The sequence below is a fragment of the Rutidosis leptorrhynchoides genome, chromosome 1, assembly GCF_046630445.1.
Source record: "Rutidosis leptorrhynchoides isolate AG116_Rl617_1_P2 chromosome 1, CSIRO_AGI_Rlap_v1, whole genome shotgun sequence".
Taxonomy (NCBI): domain Eukaryota; kingdom Viridiplantae; phylum Streptophyta; class Magnoliopsida; order Asterales; family Asteraceae; genus Rutidosis; species Rutidosis leptorrhynchoides.
The window spans coordinates 182293091-182319475 of record NC_092333.1 but is presented as its reverse complement, the minus strand read 5'-3'; the positions used below and the strand labels follow the sequence as shown (position 1 = coordinate 182319475).

Genomic DNA, 26385 nt, shown 5'->3' with positions numbered 1-26385 from the left:
TGATCTTAAGATTGATGTAGAGAAGGTTCCACTGGTTCCGAAGCTCCATGACCATGAGTCCTTGTGATTATTTGCGAATTTAAATCCTTAAAGTAAGTTCTGCATATCAGTTAGCTCGCCTGATGTTCGGCCCATAGGATCATGCCTCCAGTTCCAGTTAAGATCAAAACCATCTTCGTTCTTTACAAGCCGATCCTTTACCTTAGCATTTTCGTCATCTTCTAACCTGTATAAACGCTTGAAGACTGTTTTGAGAGCTTGATTTCCAAGCCAAATGTCTTTCCAAAACAAGGTGTTGCCACCATCACTCACAATTTTAACAAAAGAATTTGCAAAGTTAATGTTCAATTTATCCAAATCCGCCCCAATTCTTTTGACACCCTACCAAATAGACCCAAGACCCACTGTATTGTGCTGACCCTCAGATTCGAAGGTAGAAAGTCCCCCACCCCTCCCGTGTATGCTCTGAATTGTTTTTGCCCACAATGTGTTGTTCTCGTTAATGAATCTCCACCACCACTTTCCCATTAAAGCTAGGTTTTTGGATTTTAGCGACCCGATGTTTAAACCCCCCCCCCATAAGAGTTAAGAATGATATCCCATTTGATCCAAGCCATTTTTGGAGTATTTCCCGTCCCCCCCCCCCCCCCCCCCAAAAAAAATTACGACGCAAACCTTCTAGCAAGTTGATGGTACCCAATGGAGCGCGGAAGAGGGAAAAGGCATATAACGGTTGGCTACTTAGCACCGACTTGATGAGGGTAATTCGACCGCTGAAGGACATATTTTTTGCTTTCCAATCCGATAGTTTGTTTTTGAATTTTTCCACCACAAAATCCCAATCTTTCGACTTATTCATTTTGCATCCTAGGGGGAGTCCAAGGTATTTAAAAGGCAATGAACCGATAGTACATCCCATGTAGCTTGCAAGATCAGTTAACGAGTCATCTGATACCCCGATCCCATAAAGGCTACTTTTCCCGAAATTAACTTTGAGACCAGACATCTTTTCGAAACATGTGAGAACTTTCATGATATTACGCGCATTACGTCTGCTCCATTCTCCCAAAAAAATGGTGTCATCCGCGTATTGAAGATGTGATAGGATTACTTTATCGTCTCCAACTTCTACTCCTTTTATTAGGCCAAGATCACGAGCTCGCTTTATTAGCAGGTTCAAACCTTCTGTTACTATGATGAAAAGAAACGGGGACAACGGGTCTCCTTGTCGGACCCCTTTCTCAAGGTAAAATTCCCTCGTCGGAGAACCATTTACGAGGACGAATATTGAAGCAGAAGTGAGACAGGTTTTTATCCAACTAATCCATTTTGATCCAAAACCCATACATCTCATCATTTCAAAGAGGAACTCCCAGTTAACGCAATCAAATGCTTTTGTGAAGTCAACTTTAAAAATTAAGCATTTTTCTTTCGGACTTTTTGGTCTTCAATTGATTCATTATCCATTAGCATGCTATCTAAGATATGACGACCCTTTATGAAGGCACTTTGTTCTTCACCAATTATTTTGGGGATCACCATCCGGATTCGTTTTGATAGAATCTTTGCTATTAGTTTGTAATAGCAACCTATTAAGCTAATAGGCCGATAATCGTTGAGTCCATTCTGGTCATTCTTTTTCGGAATTAGCGTCACGAACGATGCATTGCATCCTTTTGAAATTGAGTTGTTAGACCAAAACCACTCGATCGCATTTCTCAAATCATCTTTGATGAGCCACCAAATTTTTTTGTAGAATTTCATATTGAAACCGTCCGGCCCGGGTGCTTTGGAGTCATCACAACTTTTTAATGCTTCCCAAATTTCACCTTCAGAGAATGGTGATTCGAGATACTCAGCCTCCGATGGGGTTATAGTCTTAAAGCTAAGATTACCCAGGCCATTGAATTCATTTGCCGAATCAGAGTTACGCTCAAATATTTTTTTGAAATGGCAGAAGGTTTCTTCCTTGATGTCATCCGGGTTTTCGTCCCACACTCCATTTATATACAAACCTCTTATATTTCCTTTATTGTTCCTCCGTTTGATTGAAGAATGGAAGTATCTCGAGTTTTCATCCCCGTCTATCGCCCATTTGATTTGGGCCTTTTGTCATAACATTAGAGTTTTTTTCTTTTTCGTGTTTGAACCACTGACCTCTCGCATCAATCCATTCTGCTCTTTCGGGGGTAGAAATATTACCCGAGTCTACCTTGCGTTCGAGCTCCACAGCTTTGTTTTTAGCATTTTCAATATCGACATCCAACTTCCCATATTTAACCTTGCTCCAAGCTCGAAGGGCTTCTTTAATATTTTTCATTTTGTCCCTAAAAATGCAGTCCTTTCTGGTGCCTGTCACCTGCACTTCCCATGCCTCTTTAATTAAGTTTTCCACTTCCTCCTTTTCAAACCAGGCATCAAAAATTTGAAAGGGTTTTGGGCCAAAATCGAGGTTCTTGTTTCGCATCAAGATCGGACAGTGATCCGATGTTCCTCTATCGAGAGCTATGGCTGACATATCGCCCCAAGAGTAGAGGAAATCTTTCGATACTAAGAAGCGATATAACTTTCTTAGCTTTGCACCATCATCACTGAAACGAGTAAAATTATTGCCCAGTAGAGATATTTCTACTAGTTGCATTTTTTCGATAAAGTTATTGAACATGGCAGCCCTTCGTTCTATAAACACACTGTTTAATCTTTCCGACTCTATTCTTACTTCGTTAAAGTCTCCAAAAATCACCCATCCGGCATCTTTATATGACATTAAGATCTCGAGGCTATCCCAAAGTTCTTTCTTTCCTTCATCATTATGTGGCCCGTAAACATTTGTGATTATGATGTCGGTATCGTATCCTTTACATTTACCTCTGACTGCTAGAAAATACTTACCTTCGACTGCTTGATCGACCGTGAAAACACTTGCATCCCAAATTAAAAACATGCCTCCGGATTTACCTACCTTTGGTTTTTGAATGAAGCCAAATTCTTTTGAACCCCAAACTCGTTCCATCCATGCATCTGAAACTTCATTACACTTTGATTCTTGTATTGCTACTACATCTGTCAGTTCTTTTATACGCAAGTTCCTGAACCAATTGATCTTATTTTCGGATTTTTCATCCTTTTTGAAGCCACGAATATTGAAAGATAGAATCTTCATTTATCAACAATTAATCGTGCGAGGATTGGGGGAGTTTAGTGGAGTCTTTCTCCCCACTCTACCCCCAACTTTTTGCCAAAATCTTCAATGCCCACACTGCTTTCCGAATTGGAAGTACATTGTTTATGATGTTGGGATTTTGATGAGCCTAAAGATTTTTTCGATAGTGATTTGCTCTTCTTGGAGATTGGCAGTCTAGGTTGAGATTTAGAGTTTCTCGCAGAGTTTTTGAAATTGAGTATACGTGAAGAGGTTTTCAAACCAAAAGGCATGCTCTTTTTTTGGGATCCTTTTTTGAATTTATCTGCCATTGTTCTAGAAGATGAGGAAGGGTTTGGAGGATGAGAGGGTTGGGAAGGTTGAGGTAAGGAAGATTGATTATGACTTCTTGAATTTTTTGGGCAAGGGGGTTTAGCAGGATTGGAGATGAGAGTTGAGGAATCGGGAATATGATTAAGTGAATTTGGCTGGCTGGGAGGGTTAGAGGAGATGGTAGGGTGCACTATCGATGGCGGATTGCAAGGTGAGGTTGGGTGAAGTTCGTTTATGATTGAAGGATATATTATGTTACACAAACTAATCTACATAATAAGATATAATCCCTTAATTGATATGATAACATTATAGACTCAAACTACAACCTCAGACTCAGATCACAAACTCACATAATTACAAAGAAGTTTTCTCTTTAAAAATTAGTATACTCTAAATCCATTCACTGTTGTTAAAATTTTTAATATAAAGATTTTATTATATTATATATCTCAATCTCCATTTTTCGGCACCAGAGCTAGTATTTGATCATGTGAACCTGGTGGTGGGAAACAAACGGGTTCCTGTTTTTGTTTCTGAAAGCTTAAGTGACATAGTTGACGCGGAGATGATCGACCCATCATCAGAAAAATGGAACGATGATTTTAACAATGAAGAAGATGAAGATCAATTTGATGGTGAATCTATCATGAACGAAGTCAATAATGCAGTCAAGTCGTCCGTAAATTTGGAAAACAATGATACAGATACTGAATTAGAAATTGAAAATCAGTTCGATGATGTTGGTCACCGAAATTGCAGCCGGAATCCAGTTAGAGAAGAAGGTGAGACAGAGGGTCACATTTCATTGGTAAACTCAAAACGTTTGGAAACTCGGAGAACTTTTTCTGACAATAATGATAACGCTTCAACTCCCAACGCTGGAAATAAAAAGAGAAACAGCGATATGTCAGGTTCCAGGAAACAATCTGTTGATAACCCTACCCACACTAATAGATCCGACCCGATCGATGTTACCGTTCAGCCTTCACCTACCCTGGCCCATACACCCAGCCCACCAAGAAAGCCTACTCCAACGTTAGCCCAAGCCCATCCAATTACTACACAAACCCAACTACCCGATAACCAATTATCCAACCCGAACCATTCTACATAACCCGAAACATTATTCAAACCCTCCACACCCGTCACCCCTTCTGTGTCTCCTCCCACCACAGCCACCCAAAAATTCACACCTCCACGATTGAACCCTAATTCCAATCATCAAGAGACTCAGAAATCGTCCCTCTCCCCATCCTCACCTTCATCAAATCACAACCAATCTCCCAATAATTTTGACCTGGAACCATCCATTTTTGACTCCCCTTCACCTATATCTGAACCATCACCTATCCCTGATACATATGTTATTGAAGAAACACAAGAAACACATCATAACTTAACGAAGGTAAATCACAAGGATTCGATTGAGGAGACTCCTACCAACTCATTACTTGCTGGTAATCTCTCTGGACACCCATCATCTAACCCACATAACTTGAGGAACCGAGCAAACCAATTTCCAAACGGGTGGCATGAAGCTCTACTTCCTCTACCTCCAAAGCGAAAAGGAATGATCAAGGGGCAAGATGGACAGGCTCCTCCAAATTCCTTCACATTAAACATCTAGCAAGAAGTGGTCAGAAAGGAAACCTGTCTTGTTCCATAGCACGTAAACCATCCAAAATCATCGGGATGAAATCTAAATCTAATTCAAAATCTAAAGAGGCAGCAAAAATCAGTGAATCCTCAAACAGCGTCAGCCTCAAAGAAATTGGGAATAGAATTGGTGTTCGATGGAAACCAAAAGTGTAAAGTACCTCTAAACCGAATCTCGTTTTTAATTGTTTACAATGATAATTATGTCACTGAATATTAGAGGCGTGGGTCAGGATGGTAAGCTAAATTGGTTACAGAAACTGTGTCGAATGGAAAAACCTTGGATATTATGTCTACAGGAAACTAAAAGTGGTGAAATTGAGGATCGATGGTTTCATAAGTTCTGGGGTTCGGTAGATTACAAATACATTGAAAAATATGCTGAAGGTTTTTCGGGGGGCATGATCACAATATGGGATTCAAACATCTTCAATGTTAACCAAGCCGTCGAGGGGGAATACTTATTGGCGATAAAAGGACATTTTCAAGGATATGACACGGAGGTGGCAGTGGTAAATGTTTATGGACCACACACTACGGCCAAAAAAATTAGATGCTGGAGTGGTTTAGAATCGTTGTTGAGTTATGGCGATATTCCATGGATCATATGTGGGGATTTTAACGACGTTCGGGAGCCATCTGAAAGATTCAATTCGGTCTTCAAACAAAATTGGGCCGGCATGTTCAATCAATTTATAAACAACAATTGCCTAATAGAAATCCCGTTAGGTGGAAAGAAATACACTCGGATTTGTGATAACGGAGTAAAGTTCAGTAAGCTCGATCGCTTTTTGATATCGGAAGAAACACAGCTTATTTGGCCAAACTTGTCCGCCACTACACTCGACAAACACTTATCAGATCATTGCTCCATAATACTTCGAAACGGTTCCAAAGATTTCGGCCCCAAACCGACACTTGTGTTTAACGAATGGCTACGGCTAGAAGAGGCTGAGAAGGTCATTATCGAAGCGTGGAACATACCGGCAACAAGTGTTTGGCCTGATTGTGTGTTTAGAGATAAGCTCAAAAACGTCAAAGTCAGCCTAAAAAGACATAGTTCATCCCTTAACAACCTGGAAGAGCAGATCTTACAGCACTCAAAGGCAGCGTCTGAATAGGAATCGATAGTAGAATCACGGCCGTTAACAGAAACAGAAAGAATTGCGTGGATGGAAGAGAAGAACCAGTGGATCAAAAAGGAGAAAATTCAAACCAACATGTGGAAACAAAAGTCTCGGGTTAAATGGGTTCTTGAAGGAGATGAAAACACGAGGTACTTCCACAATACCATGAAAAGAAGAAGAAACAAAAACAATATCAAGGGTATCTCGGTAGACGGGAATTGGTGTGAAGATCCGCAAGTTATAAAAGAGGAAGTTTTTAAATATTTCTCTAATATTTTTGATAATGCTAAAAACGAACATATATTTCATAGCATTATTCCTCAAGAAAGACAAGCTTTTAGTTGCAATTGTTCTATTTACAAGTGATATTCGTTTAAATAATAAAAGGTGAAGACAAAAGACAGATTCGACGAATTGAAGACGCAAACGACCAAAAAGCTCAAAAGAACAAAAGACAATCAAAAAGGTTCCAATTATTGATAAGAAACGTCTCGAAATTACAAAAGTACAAGATTCAAAACGCAAAGTACAAGATATTAAATTGTACGCGAGGACGTTCGAAAATCCGGAACCGGGACCAGAGTCAACTCTTAACGCTCGACGCAACGGACTAAAAATTACAAGTTAACTATGTATATAAATATAATATAATATATAATTAATTATATTAATTATATATATATTATATTTATATATATAAAACCGTCGGCAGAGAAAACTCCAAGGACTGAGCTGTAATTTCTATCTCCGCGACTCGCGGAGTTTGAAGAGCATTTTGCCGCGAGTCGCGGAGCCCCAAAAATCAACTCTGGCTATAAAGCCAACCGAATTCTGATCAAAATTATCATCTTTTCTTCCTCATTCATACGTAAAACTTATATATATATATATAATTTATATTTTAATTTTAATTCTAATAATAAGGGTATGTTAGCGAATGTTGTAAGGGTGTAAGTCGAAATTCTGTCCGTGTAACGCTACGCTATTTTTAATCATTGTAAGTTATGTTCAACCTTTTTACATTAATGTCTCGTAGCTAAGTTATTATTATGCTTATTTAAAACGAAGTAATCATGATGTTGGGCTAATTACTAAAATTGGGTAATTGGGCTTTGTACCATAATTGGGGTTTGGATAAAAGAACGACACTTGTGGAAATTAGACTATGGGCTATTAATGGGCTTTATATTTGTTTAACTAAATGAAAGTTTGTTAATGTTAATATAAAGATTTACAATTGGGCGTCCCTATAAATTAACATATACACTCGATCGGACACGATGGGCGGGGTATTTATATGTACGAATAATCGTTCATTTAACCGGACACGGGAATGGATTAATAGCCACTAGAATAATTAAAACAGCGGTGAAATTACATTCAAGGGTAATTGGTGTAATTGTTAACAAAGTAGTAAAACCTTGGTTTACACGCAGTCGATAACCTGGTGTATTCATTAAACAAAGTATTAAAACCTTGTTACAATTCGAATCCCCAATTAGTTGGAATATTTAACTTCGGGTATAAGAATAATTTGATGAGGACACTCGCACTTTATATTTATGACTGATGGACTGTTATGGACAAAAACCAGACGGACATATTAAATAATCCAGGACAAACGACAATTAACCCATGGGCATAAAACTAAAATCAACACGTCAAACATCATGATTACGGAAGTTTAAATAAGCATAATTCTTTTATTTCATATTTAATTTCTTTTATTTTATATTTAATTGCACTTCTAATTATCGCACTTTTATTTATTGTTATTTAATCGCACTTTTAATTATCGTACTTTTTAATTATCGCAAGTTTATTTTATCGCACTTTTATTATTTGCAATTTCATTATCGTTATTTACTTTACGCTTTAATTTAAGTCTTGTATTTATTTTATATTTTACATTAGGTTTTAACTGCGACTAAAGTTTTAAAATCGACAAACCGGTCATTAAACGGTAAAAACCCCCCTTTATAATAATAATATTACTTATATATATATTTGTATTTTTATAAAAGTAAACTAATATAGCGTTGAGCTTTGTTTAAAGATTTCCCTGTGGAACGAACCGGACTTACTAAAAACTACACTACTGTACGATTAGGTACACTGCCTATAAGTGTTGTAGCAAGGTTTAAGTATATCCATTCTATAAATAAATAAATATCTTGTGTAAAATTGTATCGTATTTAATAGTATTTTCCTAGTAAAATATAAGCTATTTTATATACACCTCGCACGACATCAAGTATTTTTGGCGTCGCTGCCGGGGAAACTATCTTAAAAGCCGGAAGCGCAACGCTAATATAAAAAAAAATAAAAATTTTTTTTTTTTACTTTTATTAAAATTCGCTTTTGTAAAAATACGTTTTAATTATTCAAAAATATAAAAAGAAAAACAAAAATATAAGTATTTTTAAGATTTTGTTAAATATTTAAGTTTTATAAGTTTCTTTATTTTTATTTTAGTTTATAAAAATATAACTTTTATTAAATATTTTTTTAAAAAAAAAAAAAACAGAAAACAGAAAAAAAAAAATAAATAAATAAATAAAGAAAACGCGTAAAATTTCAAAGCTGTCAACTGAATTTCTGAACCCCGCGACTCGCGGGGTTTTCTTCTTTAATTGCCGCAACTCACGGAGCTTCTCTGACAGGCGAACAGGAAGCCGTAATCGAGCATTAATTACGATTTTTAATTAATTATTATTATTTAACCTAATTATTATTATTATTATTATTAGTTTTAGTTTTATTTTTACTTTTTATTTATTTATGTATTTAGTATTAATTAGTTTTTATTAAATTGTAAAATTAGTAGTTTTATAAAATAAATAATATAAAAATAATATTTTTATAAAAATTGTACTTTTTACAACTTTTTGTATATTTTTATATTTTGTCCCTTTTTAATCGTTGTAGCGTAATATTTGTATTTTTTAGCTCATATTTAATTTTAAACTTAGTTTTTGCTATAGTTATTTTTACTCCTAGATTTTTAGGCTTTGCCGTAGAATTCCTTAAGTGCTTTTTCTTTAGACTAAGATTTAGGTGCTTTAGAATTTTGCGACGCCTTTTTAAGTTTTAGTTTCTTTTTAAGTTATTTCCATTTGGGATTTAGTTTTTCCTGTAAGCTTTAATATTTTTAGACACCTTTTACTATGTACCAATTATCATTCCAATTAGTAATTTCAATTTGCGATTATAATTTTAAGTTAGTTGTAGTAATAAGGTTAGGTTAGTCAAGTATTTTTAAGTTTTTATAAGTTTCTTTTATTTTTCCGTCACCTTTTATTTTTCAACCATTTTTTCTTTTTCGACCTTTTGCGACGAACTCTTTTTCTCTCTTATTTCTCGCCATTCTAGTTTTTAGGACTTAGAATTTTTTCTACTTCTTATCTAAATTTCTTAAAATTACGAAAATTTATTTTGAGTGGTTAAATTGATAGACATCAAAATTTTCTGGTTCGTAGTAATAGTTGGATTTGTACGTGGACCGGGTTATTGGAGCCAAACAGTCCTCAATTATATTGAGACCAAACGAATCCTGCCCCTCTGCTGCATCTTTTGGCTATTCGAAATGTGGGCAAAATCAGAAAAGTCTATTGATTGGATAACTTATTATAATTTTTCTTTCCTTTTTAAAAACTAATAGGATATTCAGTGAATGCACCGAGCAAGACGTTCATCACCTTTTGTACGTTCACCACCTGTAACTAGATCAAGACATTTAGCAAATATAACCGCCGTTGATTTTTCTTTAGAATCGTCATCCAGTCAACCAAGTACTTCAGTTCAAATTTCCGATAATCCATTTTTTGAACCCAACCTCACAATTGAGAATCCGGAGAATATTCAGGAACGGTTCATAGATCCTGAACCATTAAACTTTCCTCCGGAACCACCAATCATTCAAACAGAGATTGTTGAGGAACGAACTATTAAATCAGAATCATCTAGTGATACCGATTCAACAAATTCAATTATGGAGAATTTGGAACCTTTAAGTATGGAAGACCGAATGAGAGCTAAACGCACTGGCCAAGGTCACGCAATTACTCATCCAGACATAAATGCGCCAGATTATGAAATCAAAGGACAAATTCTACACATGGTGACTAATCAATGCCAATTTAGTGGTGCGCCGAAGGAAGATCCAAATGAACATCTACGTACCTTTAATAGGATCTGCACACTATTTAAAATACGAGAAGTGGAGGATGAACAGATATATCTCATGTTATTTCCCTGGACTTTAAAGGGAGAAGCCAAAGATTGGTTGGAATCGTTACCTGAAGGGGCGATTGATACATGGGATGTTTTAATTGACAAATTTCTTAAACAATTCTTTCCTGCATCTAAAGCCGTAAGACTTCAAGCAGAAATTGTTACGTTCACACAGAAGCCAAATGAAACTCTATATGAGGCGTGGACAAGATATGGAAAGTTGTTAAGAGGATGTCCGCAACATGGTTTAGACACCTGTCAAATAGTACAAATATTCTACCGAGGATGCGACATCACTACAAGGAAAGATATAGATATAGCAGCTGGTGGTTCTATTATGAAGAAAACCGAAACTGATGCTTACAAAATTATTGATAATACTGCTTCCCACTCACATGAGTGGCACCAAGAAAAAGATATCATTAGATCATCTAAAGCAGCTAGAGCCGATTCTAGCCATGACTTAGATTCCATTTCGGCAAAGATAGATGCTTTCGAGAGACGAATGGAAAAGATGACTAAAGATATTCATGCTATACGAATTAGTTGTGAGCAGTGTGGAGGACCACATTTGACAAAAGATTGTCTCAGTATTGAATTAACAATGGAACAAAGAGAGAATATTTCATACATAAACCAAAGGCCTGGAAATAATTATCAGAATAATTATCAACCGCCAAGACCGATTTACAATCAAAACCAGAATTATAACCGAAATATTCCATACAACAACCAACAAGGTCCTAGCAATCAACAAGTATCCAATAATACTTATAATCAGCAAAGACCGAATTTTCAAAACAAACCACCACAACAAACCGATGATAAAAAGCCGAATTTAGAAGATATGATGACGAAGCTAGTTGAAACTAAAACGCAGTTTTTCACATCTCAGAAACAAACTAATGAACAAAATGCTCAAGCATTTAGAAATCAACAAGCTTCTATTCAAAATCTGGAACAAGAAGTAAGTAACCTAGCAAGGTTAATAGGTGAAAGAAAACCGGGAAGTCTACCTAGCGATACAAATGCTAACCCCCGGAATGAAACAGCTAAAGCTATTACCACAAGAAGTGGTACAACACTTAAACCACCTGAAATACCTGTAACTTCTGATGAAACTATTCCTACTCCACAAGAACCACAACCTGATCAAGATAAGGAAAAAGAACCGGTAGTTGAAAAGGTTAATGAAGATAACACAGTTAAGGATAAACCTTATGTTAAACCATACCAACCACCACTTCCTTACCCGAGTAAAATGAAGAAAGAAAAACTTGAAGCCGAGCAATCCAAATTCTTGGATATGTTTAAACAGATAAATGTAAATCTTCCTTTCATTGATGTGATTTCAGGAATGCCTAGATATGCTAAATTCTTGAAAGATCTGATCACGAATAGAAAGAAAATGGAAGAACTCTCGGCTGTTACTATGAATGCTAATTGTTCAGCAGTGCTGTTGAATAAGATACCAGAAAAACTATCTGATCCAGGAAGTTTCACAATTCCATGTTTTCTAGGTAGTCTTAGTTCAATAGAAGCATTGGCAGACTTAGGTGCTAGTATAAATCTAATTCCGTATTCACTATACGCTAAACTAGACCTTGGAGAATTGAAACCAACCAGAATAAGCATACAACTAGCCGATAGATCAATAAAATATCCTAGAGGGATAATGGAGAACATGCTAGTTAAAGTTGGTACTTTAGTATTTCCAGTAGATTTTGTTGTTTTGGACATGGAAGAAGATTCTCAAGTTCCTCTCATATTAGGAAGACCATTCTTAAACACGGCTAAAGCAATGATAGACGTGTTCGGTAAGAAACTGACCCTAAGTATAGAGGATGAGAGTGTCACCTTTTCAGTTGATAGAGCAATGCAACAACCACAATCTGCAGATGATACATGTTATTATATTCAAACTATAGATGCACATGCAGAATTATTAGAAGAATTTCCAGAATTACAAGGAACAGGAGAATGTTCTTTAGGAGAAGGTAATGAACCAATTGATGAAGCTGAAATGTTAGCTACACTTATAGCTAATGGATATGAACCAACAACAGAAGAAATTCAAATGCTAAAAGAAGAAGACAGATATCGATATAAATCATCGATAGAAGAACCTCCGAAATTAGAGTTAAAGCCACTTCCAAACCATTTGGAATACGCTTATTTACATGGTGAATCTGAATTACCTGTAATAATATCGTCTTCTCTTACTGAAAATGAGAAATCACAACTCATTTCTGTGTTGAAAGCTCATAAACCAGCCATTGCATGGAAGATTCATGATATTAAAGGAATAAGTCCTTCGTATTGCACACATAAAATCCTTATGGAAGAAGGTCATAAAACGTATGTGCAACGTCAACGAAGACTAAATCCTAATATGCAAGATGTTGTTAAAAAGGAAATTATTAAACTGCTAGATGCAGGTTTGATATATCCAATCTCTGATAGTACATGGGTAAGCCCAGTTCAATGCGTGCCTAAGAAGGGTGGCATGACTGTCATTACAAATGAGAAAAATGAGCTTATTCCTACTAGGACTGTAACAGGATGGCGTGTATGTATTGATTATAGAAAATTAAATGACGCCACCAGAAAAGATCACTTTCCCTTACCTTTCATAGATCAAATGTTGGAAAGATTAGCCGGAAATAGTTACTATTGTTTTCTAGATGGATTTTCCGGATATTTTCAAATTCCAATAGCACCCGAAGATCAAGAGAAAACCACATTCACGTGCCCTTATGGTACTTTTGCTTACAAACGCATGCCATTTGGACTTTGTAACGCCCCTGCAACCTTTCAAAGGTGTATGATGGCGATTTTTCACGACATGATAGAAGAATGCATGGAAGTTTTCATGGATGACTTTTCAGTCTTCGGTGATACATTTAAATCATGTCTAGTTAATCTGGAACGAATGCTAATTAGATGCGAAAAATCAAATCTAGTACTTAATTGGGAGAAATGCCATTTCATGGTTAAAGAAGGCATCGTTCTTGGACATAAAATTTCAAAAGAAGGAATTGAAGTGGATAGAGCTAAAGTAGATGTAATTGCTAAACTTCCACATCCCACAAATGTTAGAGGAGTTAGGAGTTTTCTAGGGCATGCCGGTTTTTACCGACGTTTTATAAAAGATTTTTCTAAAATTGCCACTCCTATGAATAAACTCCTAGAAAAGGATGCGCCATTTATCTTTTCAGATGAGTGTATCAAATCTTTTAATATTCTTAAAGAGAAACTCACTAATGCGCCGATCATGATAACACCAAATTGGAATCTACCATTTGAACTAATGTGCGATGCAAGTGATTTTGCAATGGGAGCCGTTTTAGGACAAAGGATTGAAAAACGATTTCAACCTATATATTATGCTAGTAAGACATTACAAGGAGCACAAACAAACTATACAACTACTGAAAAAGAACTCCTTGCTATTGTCTTTGCTTTTGACAAATTTCGATCATATCTCGTTCTAGCAAAAACGGTGGTCTATACCGACCATTCTGCTCTTAGATACCTATTTTCAAAACAAGATGCTAAACCAAGATTAATCCGTTGGATCTTACTCTTACAAGAGTTTGATATTGAAATCCGAGATAAAAGAGGAGCAGAAAATCTCGCCGCTGATCATCTTTCTCGTCTTGAAAATCCCGAATTAGAAGTTCTGAATGAATCAGCCATACAAGACAACTTTCCTGATGAATATCTATTGAAGATAGATTATAAAGAAATTCCATGGTTTGCAGACTATGCAAACTACTTAGTTTGTGGATTCCTTGAAAAAGGATTATCGTACCAAAGACGAAAGAAATTCTTCAGTGATATAAAACACTATTTCTGGGAAGATCCACATTTGTTTAAAAGTTGTCCCGATGGAATAATACGCCGATGTGTATTTGGAGATGAAGCTAGTAAAATTTTAAACCATTGTCACACAGGACCAACAGGAGGGCATTATGGGCCTCAACTAACAGCAAGAAAAGTTTATGAAGCTGGATTCTATTGGCCTACAATTTACAAAGACGCACACCTTCTTTGCAAATCCTGTGATGCATGTCAAAGGGCCGGAAAAATAAGTCAACGTGATGAAATGCCACAAAATGTCATCCAAGTATGTGAAGTATTTGACATTTGGGGTATTGACTTTATGGGTCCATTTCCAAAATCTCATAATAATCTATATATACTCGTAGCCATTGATTATGTATCTAAATGGGCGGAAGCACAAGCTCTCCCAACTAACGATGCACGAGTTGTAGTCAACTTTTTAAAACGTCTTTTTGCAAGGTTTGGAACACCGAAAGCTTTAATAAGTGATCGGGGTACTCATTTCTGTAATAATCAACTTGAGAAAGTTCTTAAAAGATATGGAGTAACTCATAAAATCTCCACCGCATATCATCCACAAACAAGTGGACAAGTTGAAAATACCAACCGAGCTTTAAAACGTATTCTAGAGAAAACCGTAGGATCAAATTCGAAGGAATGGTCCATTAAATTGGAGGATGCACTCTGGGCTTTTAGAACAGCCTACAAAACTCCAATTGGAACCACACCTTTTAGACTTGTTTATGGAAAAGCATGTCATCTTCCAGTAGAAATTGAACACAAAGCATTTTAGGCTTTGAAGACATGTAATCTTGATTTACATGAAGCTGGACGTGTACGATTAAGTCAACTAAACGAATTAGAAGAATTAAGACATGAAGCATACGAAAATTCGTTAATCTATAAAGAAAGAACGAAGAAATGGCATGATAAAAGAATCAGAAGTTCAAAAGAATTTAAAGAAGGAGACAGAGTTCTTCTTTTCAATTCACGATTCAAGCTATTTCCTGGAAAATTAAAATCAAGATGGTCTGGACCATTCATAGTCAAAAGAGTTTTCCCATACGGAACGATAGAATTAATAAATTCAAATGGGATTGAATTTAAAGTTAATGGTCACAGAGTTAAACATTACATACATGGTCCGATGGAAGTCGACAACGAAGTTAATCACAATTTCGATACCACAGCTAACTAAGTGTGGGGAGAATCAAGTCTTTAAAGGATAATATGTATTTCTGTTAGAGTTAGATTATCTGTTTTCGTGTAGTTCTCGAAAATGGAACACGTATGGTCTTTCCCTAGCAGACCCTAAAGAACTAGTCTTCTTCCCCCATTCTGAATTTTTTTTTTTTTAGGTTTTTACAAAATGAAGACTGCATGTGAACTAAACCATGGTCTAATGCTACACGCTTTGATCACTAAACGTAATAATGACATACTACCGAGTGAATTAGTATCAGTAATCAGAGAAAGAATGGACGGAGTTAGAAAAGAATCCAGATGCGAAGATAATAAGTTACAATTTGGTAAAGGAAAATCAAAATCCGCAGCGAAAAGAAGAGCACGACACCTAGAAAGATGTCACAAATGCGGAAAATGGTCACATGGAGGTAAATGTTCCAATAATCAAACCTATTCAAATACCGAATTTGTTACTTTATGCAGAGACGGACCGTTCATATGTTTAGAAGAAAAGATACTGAATGCTCGAGGTTACGCCTATGTAGCCATGGAAAATCAATTAAACCGACTATCGTATGAATGGAATAGATCATATAACTAAGAAATCTATTTCACAGGTATGTCTGTACAGTTTTTAGTTATTTTTTTTATTTTTAACCTTTTGATAATAAACGCTAATTTGTTCGCTAAAAAGTATTAAATTGGTATTAAATAAAATTAGGTTTGGCGACCGAAATTATTGATATCGTTCAAAAATTTATTACATCACTGCGAAATTTAACGTTTATTCTTAAGGTATAAATATCTTTAATCAATCAACCCAAAATATTTCAAAAATTCGTCATGAGTTAAATTAGGTCTTGGAACCGAAATTACTTTACCGAAAAGAGGGGCGCATATTTTTGATAATATTTGATTGATTAAAGTGGGATAAAAAGACAAAAAAAATTTTAATTTTATTTTTACCATATTTTAAAAAATTAATATTTAAATCTTAAATTAATATTGTAAACTCTGTAAAAACAATATATTTAAAATTGTAAATATTTGAAAAATTAATATAAGTTTGATATGAATTTATTTTTAAATTAAGTTTGGCGTGAACTTTTTAAAATATAAATTTTTAATTTTATGCATTTCAAATTTTAAGTTTGGTGTGAATTTTTAATATTAATTTTGAATTTTATATTTAAGTTGTGTGAATTTAAAAACAAAAATTTACTTTATCTCAATTAAGTTAAGAATATGATTTTTAAAATTCGTCGTAAGTTGAAGACTAGGTCTTTGAACCGAAATTGCTTTACGAGGGAGGGACGAGAACTTTTATTATCATTATTTTTAATCTTTTTGATTTAAAGTATGCCAAAAACATTAAAAAACCCAAAAATCTTAGCTTTTAAAACAATCGCTACAAAAAGACAAATTTTAAAATTTTGTCGAGAGACGGACTAGGACATCGATCCGAAACGACCTCGTCCTAAATAATAAGGGAAACAAAATTTTAAAATTAAATACTTAATTGTTTTATAAGTTAAAGATTATAAAAAAAAAAAAAAGAAAAAAGAAAAAAGCAAACTCCGCGACTCGCGGAGTTTGAGGTGCAAAACCTCCGCGACTCGTGGAGGGACCAAAAATCAGAAAAAAAAAATAAAAGGGCTGCACGATCAGTTTCACTCCCCACACATAAACACCCGAATTCTGCACGCGAAAAACCCCGAAAATACACCCAAAAACACCCCAAAAATTCCAATTTTTAACCGTTAATCACCAAATTTTTTGCTAAAATCATGTTGAGAAGGATGCTATCTAAGAATTACTCAAGAAAAACGGTAAATTTCTACACCTAAACACCATTTAATTCGAAATTTGATGTTCTTGAGCTATTTTTTCCCCAATTTGATTTTGATGCTTTTTAGTGTAATTAAGCTTAAATTGTTTATGTATTATGCTTGTATAACCTAGATTGATGCTGTTTAACATGATTAGAAGCCTTAAACTTCAAATTTTGAGTAATCTAGGGTTTGTGTTCTTGAGCAAATTTGGGGCTTTTTGATATAAACAGGTTATGGCCGATTTTTGTCATGAATTGTTGCTAAATTGAGTAGTGTAACATGTCTAGGTAGTTAAATGATCCAAACTTTGAGCCTAAACATGATTTTGAGAATTAAAGTGGACTTTTTCAAGTCTAAAATTCATCAACTTGATTTTTGAAAGATAATGCCATTTGAGACTTGTTTGATTGCTAGTAATGATTATTTTGACATGTTATTTGAGTTGAATGCTTATGAACTTGGCGAAAATTTTCGTATATGCTTATTTGAAAAAGTGTAGATTTGATAAAAATGTGAAAATAAGCTTAAGTTTGATATAAATTGATAATGTCTTTGTAATTATTTTGATTGATGATTTTGCTGACACTAATGCATATTTGGATGCACAAAAATTGTGTTTGATGTGTTTTGCAGAATGAAAGGGGTGAATCTTCATCCCAAGCCCGCAATGCTCCTGCCGAGAATTTGGAACAACAGGAGGTGGATAACTACTACAAGCAGGATGTACCTCATCCAGTCATGACCTTTTCAGATATGCACTTGGAAGAGTTGCACCCGAACCTGAGATTTGACAGACTTTGGATAGATTATCCAAAATATCAACGGGGTTTGCATACTCTTCACTCTAAGGTTGTTGAGGTACCGAGGGTCATAGAATGGGGACCCTTAGAAGCTGTAGAATTGGCCGGGCCAATTAGGGAATTACTTGTAAGAGGTATGGTAATTCTTCTTTTAATGACTGGATATGTTTATTCACCATACGCAGACCTGTATATAAAGTATGGTGTGAAGAGTTGTTATGTAGTATAGAGTTGAATGATCGGGTAGCTAGTTTAACCGATCGTTCTTTTATTAGATTTTTGTTAGGCGGTTCGATGCGCCACATGTCTTTACTGGACATGGCTCAGGCTTTACGTATATATACGCCTGAGGAGTTAGCGTCTGCCGATTGTAGAGGATTGATACTAAACGGTAGAAAGATAGATGAGAATTTTGATACACACGGTGTGTGGAGTCAAATGACAAGCCATCACCGTTTCAAAGGGGGAAATTACTCTTATTTGGATATAGATAGAGCCGAATTAAGAGTGATACATAGGTTTTTAGCTAATTCGATTACACAAAGGGGTAAAAACAAAGAAAAGGTAAATGAACAAGATTTGTTTTACCATATGTGTATTCGAGACCCACAGAGCGCTGTAAGTATACCATATTGTGTGGGTTATTATTTATCAGCTATGGTTCGGGGGATGCGACCACATAGCATAATAGGAGGTGGTATTTTTATTACTTTGATTGGTGAATATCTCGGTGTGGATATAAGTCGGGGGGGATTATTACTAGAAGAGCCGGAACCCCGCGATACTATAGGTTTAAATGTATACCATGGTGCGAAAGTTTTGAAGCGGCGAAATAACGCCGCAGTACGATACCATGGTAGACATCCACAGGTGGAGAGAAACCAGCAGCAAGGTAATGTAGGAGGGGGGAATGAGATGCAAGAAATGCATAGGTTTATAGCTTCTCAGGAATACGAAAATGCTAGACAGAGAGCATTTGAAGATTGGCAAGTTCATCAGAACCAGATCATAGCGCATTGCCAACATATAGGTAGAAACTATATTCCTACACCGAAACCCGTCTTCCCTCCTTGGTCGATAGAGATGCAGCCACCATATCCTACGTATGACCCTGCCGAAGCATTCTATAGCACTTATGGTTATGCCTGGAACCCCTATTGGTACCAATATCATCCTTAGTTTACTTATTTTATTTTTTTTATTTTGTAATTTGTAATTATTAATACATTTAATATTTTTGTTAATATTGTAATCATTTTTATAATTATCTAACTTTTATTCTTAGACTTTAATAATTTTTGAATGTGGGGTAATATACCAAACTTCAAAAATATGTATATATGTTTGCAGTTTATCTTATGTACACAACAGGGTAAAACAACGTATTTTCAAAGACTGGCATTAAGTTCAGCAAAAGCAACTAATTTTGACGACAAGATGCAAAATATATGTGAAATAACAACAAGACGGAATGAACAAATGATGTGCACCATTTATCATTCAGCAAACAAACGCCAATATATTTGGAAACTTTGGTAAAATTTAATCATTTTTCACACAAATCACCCTCAATAATTTAAATTGTTACTGATTTCTTGCAAATGAGGGCATTGCAAGATCTTAAGTGTGGGAAGGGGTTAAATTCTTTCGGATTTTAAAAATTTTTACTTTATACACTTGGTTACCATTAAAAATACTAGTAAAGCAGTAGTTGTATTAGAATCTAGTGCTCTCTGATAAAAAAGAACAGCCCTAGTCTTATATACTGACTACCCAATTCTAGTAAAATTTTTCAAAATTTTCAATTAAATGAATTCAAAATCATGTTTATACATATTTATGAACGATAAAACTAGGTTTTAACACCGAAATTATTGTTACCTCGGAAAGGACATAAATTGAGAAACAAACTAAAATGTTAAAATTCATTTAAAATGGAATAGATGACGATAAAAAGGAAAATAAAAGCCAAGTGTGGGAAAATTTACCAAATTATTTTAAACATATGTCACATATATCTGTAACAAATAACTGAAAATAATTTTGCTTTGGACTAAACTAAACTATTTTACCCGATGAAAGAAAAGAAGAGATGGATCTACATGATGAATCAATTCCATCATTAAAAGGAAGTAAAGTCTTCCGAAAAAGAAACGTGCTTCTTGATTTAGGTCATGAAGTTGTCGTTCAGACCAGCTGTAGGTTGACGAAAAATCTAGAAAAGTCATCACTAAAATCAGCAGGAAATCCACGGACCTCAGCATTAAACAGGGTCGCCAAGTGGTCAGATTTATCCTAACCATGAGAAGGATTTATCTCGTACAATGGGGGGCACCATGCAAATTAGCCGGATAAGACTAATGAATCAGATCCCCAGAAAGGATAATCTCCTTAAATATTAAAAATCAGCTTTTAAGACTGATATTACTCAATTCTAGAGATTGACCTTAAAGATTGAGAATTACAAACTCATGGAATTCAATGATATCTAAACTCGAGCTTAAACGAGAAAATATTTTGATCAAAAATACAAACCGATTTGTTTTCTGAAAACCCATTTTCAATGCGTTCATTACCATTGAACGTAAAATCCTAGGAATTCACCTGGAATTCATTAGGTCACCTGAACTAAATCGGGTGTCAACCGTAAGAACTGTGGTTGCATAGCATGGTCAAAGACATGACCTTGTGCCAGACCGAAAAATTATAAGGGTGAGCTTTACTATTGCTCCTACCAAGGATAGTAATTGCGTCCGACACGTTATAGACCATAATCAAAAGCATGTCACGGGACATTGCCTTAACAGTTGCTTGTTCAATGCTTTCCTTTACAACCGGACGGTAGTTTGCCGAAAGGTAATATACGGGACAAGTAAACTGGACGTGTTGCTTTCCAAATACAAGGTTAGCAAGTGGGTGACACAAAACCGCAAGTTTTGAGCTAAAATTTTCAATTCTGAAACCCACCAAACCCACAAAAATATTTTGCAAACACCGGTAAAGGGTTATTCCGGAAAACTTATCTAGGGTAAAAACTAGATTTCAAAAGATCAAATGTTTTCATAAAGATCCAATTTCCTTAATGGATCTAAATTTTTATAGTCATGTGGGATCTAAATTTTTATAGTCATGTGGGACTGTAAACTTGAGGACAAGCAACGCTCAAGTGTGGGAATATTTGATAATGCTAAAAACGAACATATATTTCATAGCATTATTCCTCAAGAAAGACAAGCTTTTAGTTGCAATTGTTCTATTTACAAGTGATATTCGTTTAAATAATAAAAGGTGAAGACAAAAGACAGATTCGACGAATTGAAGACGCAAACGACCAAAAAGCTCAAAAGAACAAAAGACAATCAAAAAGGTTCCAATTATTGATAAGAAACGTCTCGAAATTACAAAAGTACAAGATTCAAAACGCAAAGTACAAGATATTAAATTGTACGCGAGGACGTTCGAAAATCCGGAACCGGGACCAGAGTCAACTCTTAACGCTCGACGCAACGGACTAAAAATTACAAGTTAACTATGTATATAAATATAATATAATATATAATTAATTATATTAATTATATATATATTATATTTATATATATAAAACCGTCGGCAGAGAAAACTCCAAGGACTGAGCTGTAATTTCTATCTCCGCGACTCGCGGAGTTTGAAGAGCATTTTGCCGCGAGTCGCGGAGCCCCAAAAATCAACTCTGGCTATAAAGCCAACCGAATTCTGATCAAAATTATCATCTTTTCTTCCTCATTCATACGTAAAACTTATATATATATATATAATTTATATTTTAATTTTAATTCTAATAATAAGGGTATGTTAGCGAATGTTGTAAGGGTGTAAGTCAAAATTCTGTCCGTGTAACGCTACGCTATTTTTAATCATTGTAAGTTATGTTCAACCTTTTTACATTAATGTCTCGTAGCTAAGTTATTATTATGCTTATTTAAAACGAAGTAATCATGATGTTGGGCTAATTACTAAAATTGGGTAATTGGGCTTTGTACCATAATTGGGGTTTGGATAAAAGAACGACACTTGTGGAAATTAGACTATGGGCTATTAATGGGCTTTATATTTGTTTAACTAAATGAAAGTTTGTTAATGTTAATATAAAGATTTACAATTGGGCGTCCCTATAAATTACCATATACACTCGATCGGACACGATGGGCGGGGTATTTATATGTACGAATAATCGTTCATTTAACCGGACACGGGAATGGATTAATAGCCACTAGAATAATTAAAACAGGGGTGAAATTACATTCAAGGGTAATTGGTGTAATTGTTAACAAAGTAGTAAAACCTTGGTTTACACGCAGTCGATAACCTGGTGTATTCATTAAACAAAGTATTAAAACCTTGTTACAATTCGAATCCCCAATTAGTTGGAATATTTAACTTCGGGTATAAGAATAATTTGATGAGGACACTCGCACTTTATATTTATGACTGATGGACTGTTATGGACAAAAACCAGACGGACATATTAAATAATCCAGGACAAAGGACAATTAACCCATGGGCATAAAACTAAAATCAACACGTCAAACATCATGATTACGGAAGTTTAAATAAGCATAATTCTTTTATTTCATATTTAATTTCTTTTATTTTATATTTAATTGCACTTCTAATTATCGCACTTTTATTTATTGTTATTTAATCGCACTTTTAATTATCGTACTTTTTAATTATCGCAAGTTTATTTTATCGCACTTTTATTATTTGCAATTTCATTATCGTTATTTACTTTACGCTTTAATTTAAGTCTTGTATTTATTTTATATTTTACATTAGGTTTTAACTGCGACTAAAGTTTTAAAATCGACAAACCGGTCATTAAACGGTAAAAACCCCCCTTTATAATAATAATATTACTTATATATATATTTGTATTTTTATAAAAGTAAACTAATATAGCGTTGAGCTTTGTTTAAAGATTTCCCTGTGGAACGAACCGGACTTACTAAAAACTACACTACTGTACGATTAGGTACACTGCCTATAAGTGTTGTAGCAAGGTTTAAGTATATCCATTCTATAAATAAATAAATATCTTGTGTAAAATTGTATCGTATTTAATAGTATTTTCCTAGTAAAATATAAACTATTTTATATACACCTCGCACGACATCAATTTTCAAATCCATAAATCAAGATGAATCATGCTTTATGGATTTCGATATTGGAAGAATAACTGGATCTGATAATGTAATGCTTGAAGGAAAATTCGAGGAAGATGAGATTTGGGTAGCCATACAAAGTTGCGGTAGTTCCAAGGCACCAGGACCTGATGGTTTTAACATGAAGTTTTATAAAAAGTTTTGGTGGCTAATCAAAGAAGATTTGATGAAGGTGTTCGACTGGTTTTGGAACCGTATGGAGATTTCCCGAGGGTGTAATGCTTCGTTTATTACACTCGTCCCTAAAAGCAGCAATCCAATAGGCATGAGTGAGTATCGCCCCATTTGTCTAATAAACAGCCTCTATAAAGTGATTTCGAAAGTTTTATCAAATCGATTGGCAAAGGTGATTCATAAAGTGATCGGGGTTGAACAAAGTGCGTTTATGAAGAACCGATACATATTAGATGGTGTTTTAATAGCAAATGAGATTATCGATGAGCTAAAGCGTAATAAGAAAAGGGGATTTCTTTTCAAAGTAGACTTCGAAAAGGCATTCGACTGCTTAAAATGGGACTTTATTGAAGGAATTATGAAAAGTATCGGGTTCGGGCAAAGGTGGATCAGATGGGTTATGTCCTGTCTAAATTCGGGAACTATATCAGCACACTAGTAAATGGATCCCCAACTCGGGAATTTAACCCAGAACGGGGGGTAAAACAAGGTGATCCCTTATCCCCGTTTCTTTTCATTATAGCGACCGAGGGCCTTAACATACTCGCTCAAAGGGCTGTCGAAAATAATATAATAAATGGGGTGGAAGTCGGCCGAAACAAAATAGTGGTATCACACCTACAATACGCGGACGATATGATATTTTTCGGGGATTGGAGTAGAAGAAATCTATCAAATGTCATGAAGTTACTTAACTGCTTCGAAGAATTATTGGGACTTAAAGTAAACTTCCGGAAAAGCAAACTTTTTGGTATCGGTGTTAGCTCGGATGAATTATCACAGATGGCGGTTACTTTCAACTGTTCCTCCGATTCATTGCCCATCTCCTATCTAGGGCTCCCTCTTGGCATAAATATGAGTAAAGCAAGTGCCTGGAAACCGGTCATCGACAAGTTAAAAAAACGTTTATCCGATTGGAAATCCAAATCTATTTCTTTTGGTGGTCGATTGACCCTCGTGAAATCGGTATTAGTAGTTTGCCACTGTACTTCTTCTCCTTGTTTCGTGCCCCCGCTAGTGTTATCAAGCTACTCGAATCCATAAGGTGCAATTTCTTTTAGGGCGGGTCCGGGGAAGGGAGAAAACTTACTTGGGTCAAATGGGATAAAACAATTCTTCCTTACGAGTCGGGCGGGTTAAACGTAGAGTCCTTGAACGCAAAAAACCTTGCCCTCTTGGGCAAGTGGTGGTGGCGTTTCAAAACAAACCAAGAATCACTTTGGGTCAAAATTATATCCAGTATCTATGGGGCGGATGGCGGGTTGGGACACTCTAATATTGCGACTTCTTCGAATTGTAGCTCCACGTGGTCATGCATTATAAAAGCAGGTTGCAAGATAGATGAGACGGGCATCCAATTCACTTCATCTTTTCTGAAAGAAATTGGAGATGGCAGCAGCATAAGTTTCTGGTCGGACATTTGGATTGGGAATACACCTTTAAAAGAAAAATTCAACAGGTTGTTCGCGCTTAAAGCTTTCAAAGATTGCAAGGTGTCGAATCGAGTTTCTTGGCCAGAAAATACAACTACTCTCTCGTAGCAGTGGGTACGTCCTCCTCGTGGTAGATCGCTAGATGAACTAACTGAATTATGCACGTTAATCGAAAGCTTCCAAGCCCCTTCGATAGGTTCAGATCGTGTTAAATGGTCACTAGATCAGGGAGGTAACTTCAAAACAAAAAAACTCACTTGTTTAATACAAGAAAAGCTACTGCAATCAGAAGTTAGTCCTTGCGAAACTATCCTAAATAGGGCAGTCCCGCAGAAAGTAACAATATTCACTTGGCGCGCAAAGCAAAAAAGACTTCCAGTTAAGGTCGAGCTTGACAAACGCGGTATGGATTTAGATTCTGTCTTATGCCCTCTATGCGGAGATGAAACGAAAACGGTGGAACACATCCTGTTAAATTGCAGGTTTTCAACTCAAGTTTGGTGGTGCATATCGGAAAGTAAACTTCCTTATCTCGATCCACTAGCATTAGATGACATCTTTGTATCGGCTTCAAAGGAAGGAAAAAACACATGGGAAGCGGTTAAATGGATAGTCTGCTATACGATATGGAAATGGAGAAACAAAAAGGTGTTCGAAGGTAGAGAATGGAATAGCACATCTATCGTCTCCGAGGTCCAAATCGTCTCCTTCAGTTGGATAGCACATCGTGTAAAACCCATGACCATTGAATGACATCAATGGATGCAAAATCTAAGCTTTTATATAAATAGTAATAGAATGGGGGTAGGCTAATTCTTGTTTGGGTCGTCATTGTTTCTTGTTCTCGTTTGGGTTAAAAATATTGTAAATGTGTCGCTTTGTTTCGGGCCATTTATTTGATGGCCAGCACTGTAATCTTGTTTATATCCTTTTAGTAATATAGTTGTTTTTCAAAAAAAAAAAAAAAAAAAAAAAAATCTCCATTTTATTCTTATTATACTTTCATTTACAATTTTTATATCAATGACGTTCCTGTCTGAATATTGTTTTCCTTATTAATTATTTGTATGTCTGAAAATAGTTATACACTTACAACAAACTAATAAATATTATTTACTTATTCATTTCACCCTCATTCATTACCTTTATTAAAAAAAAGATAAAACTTGAAAATTTGGTGGAGATGGCATGGTTTCTCTACGGTTCGATTATGCGTCTTGACTGTTTGGGTACCGTTCGTGTGATTTCGTTCATTCCATTTAACCCTTCGCCGTGTCTATTTGGGTAGGCTCGATATTGTTGCCGACGTTGTTGAGTTGGCCGGCTTCGAAAAATTGATGTATGCTAGGGTGATTTCTCGAGTTCTTTTTGTCAGTCCGAACGACAGTTGGTACTTATTCGGTGGGTTCATTTCTTCTCT

The 26385-nt window shown here is 35.4% G+C and overlaps 1 protein-coding gene across 1 annotated transcript; it reads left to right on the top strand.

Moving 5' to 3' along the window:
• Positions 1 to 5337: 5337 nt before the first annotated feature.
• LOC139892607 (uncharacterized) lies at positions 5338 to 6255 on the top strand. The gene has a single exon (XM_071875719.1). The coding sequence runs from the start codon at positions 5338 to 5340 to the stop codon at positions 6253 to 6255; it is 918 nt and encodes a 305-aa protein (XP_071731820.1).
• The last annotated feature ends 20130 nt before the right edge of the window (positions 6256 to 26385 follow it).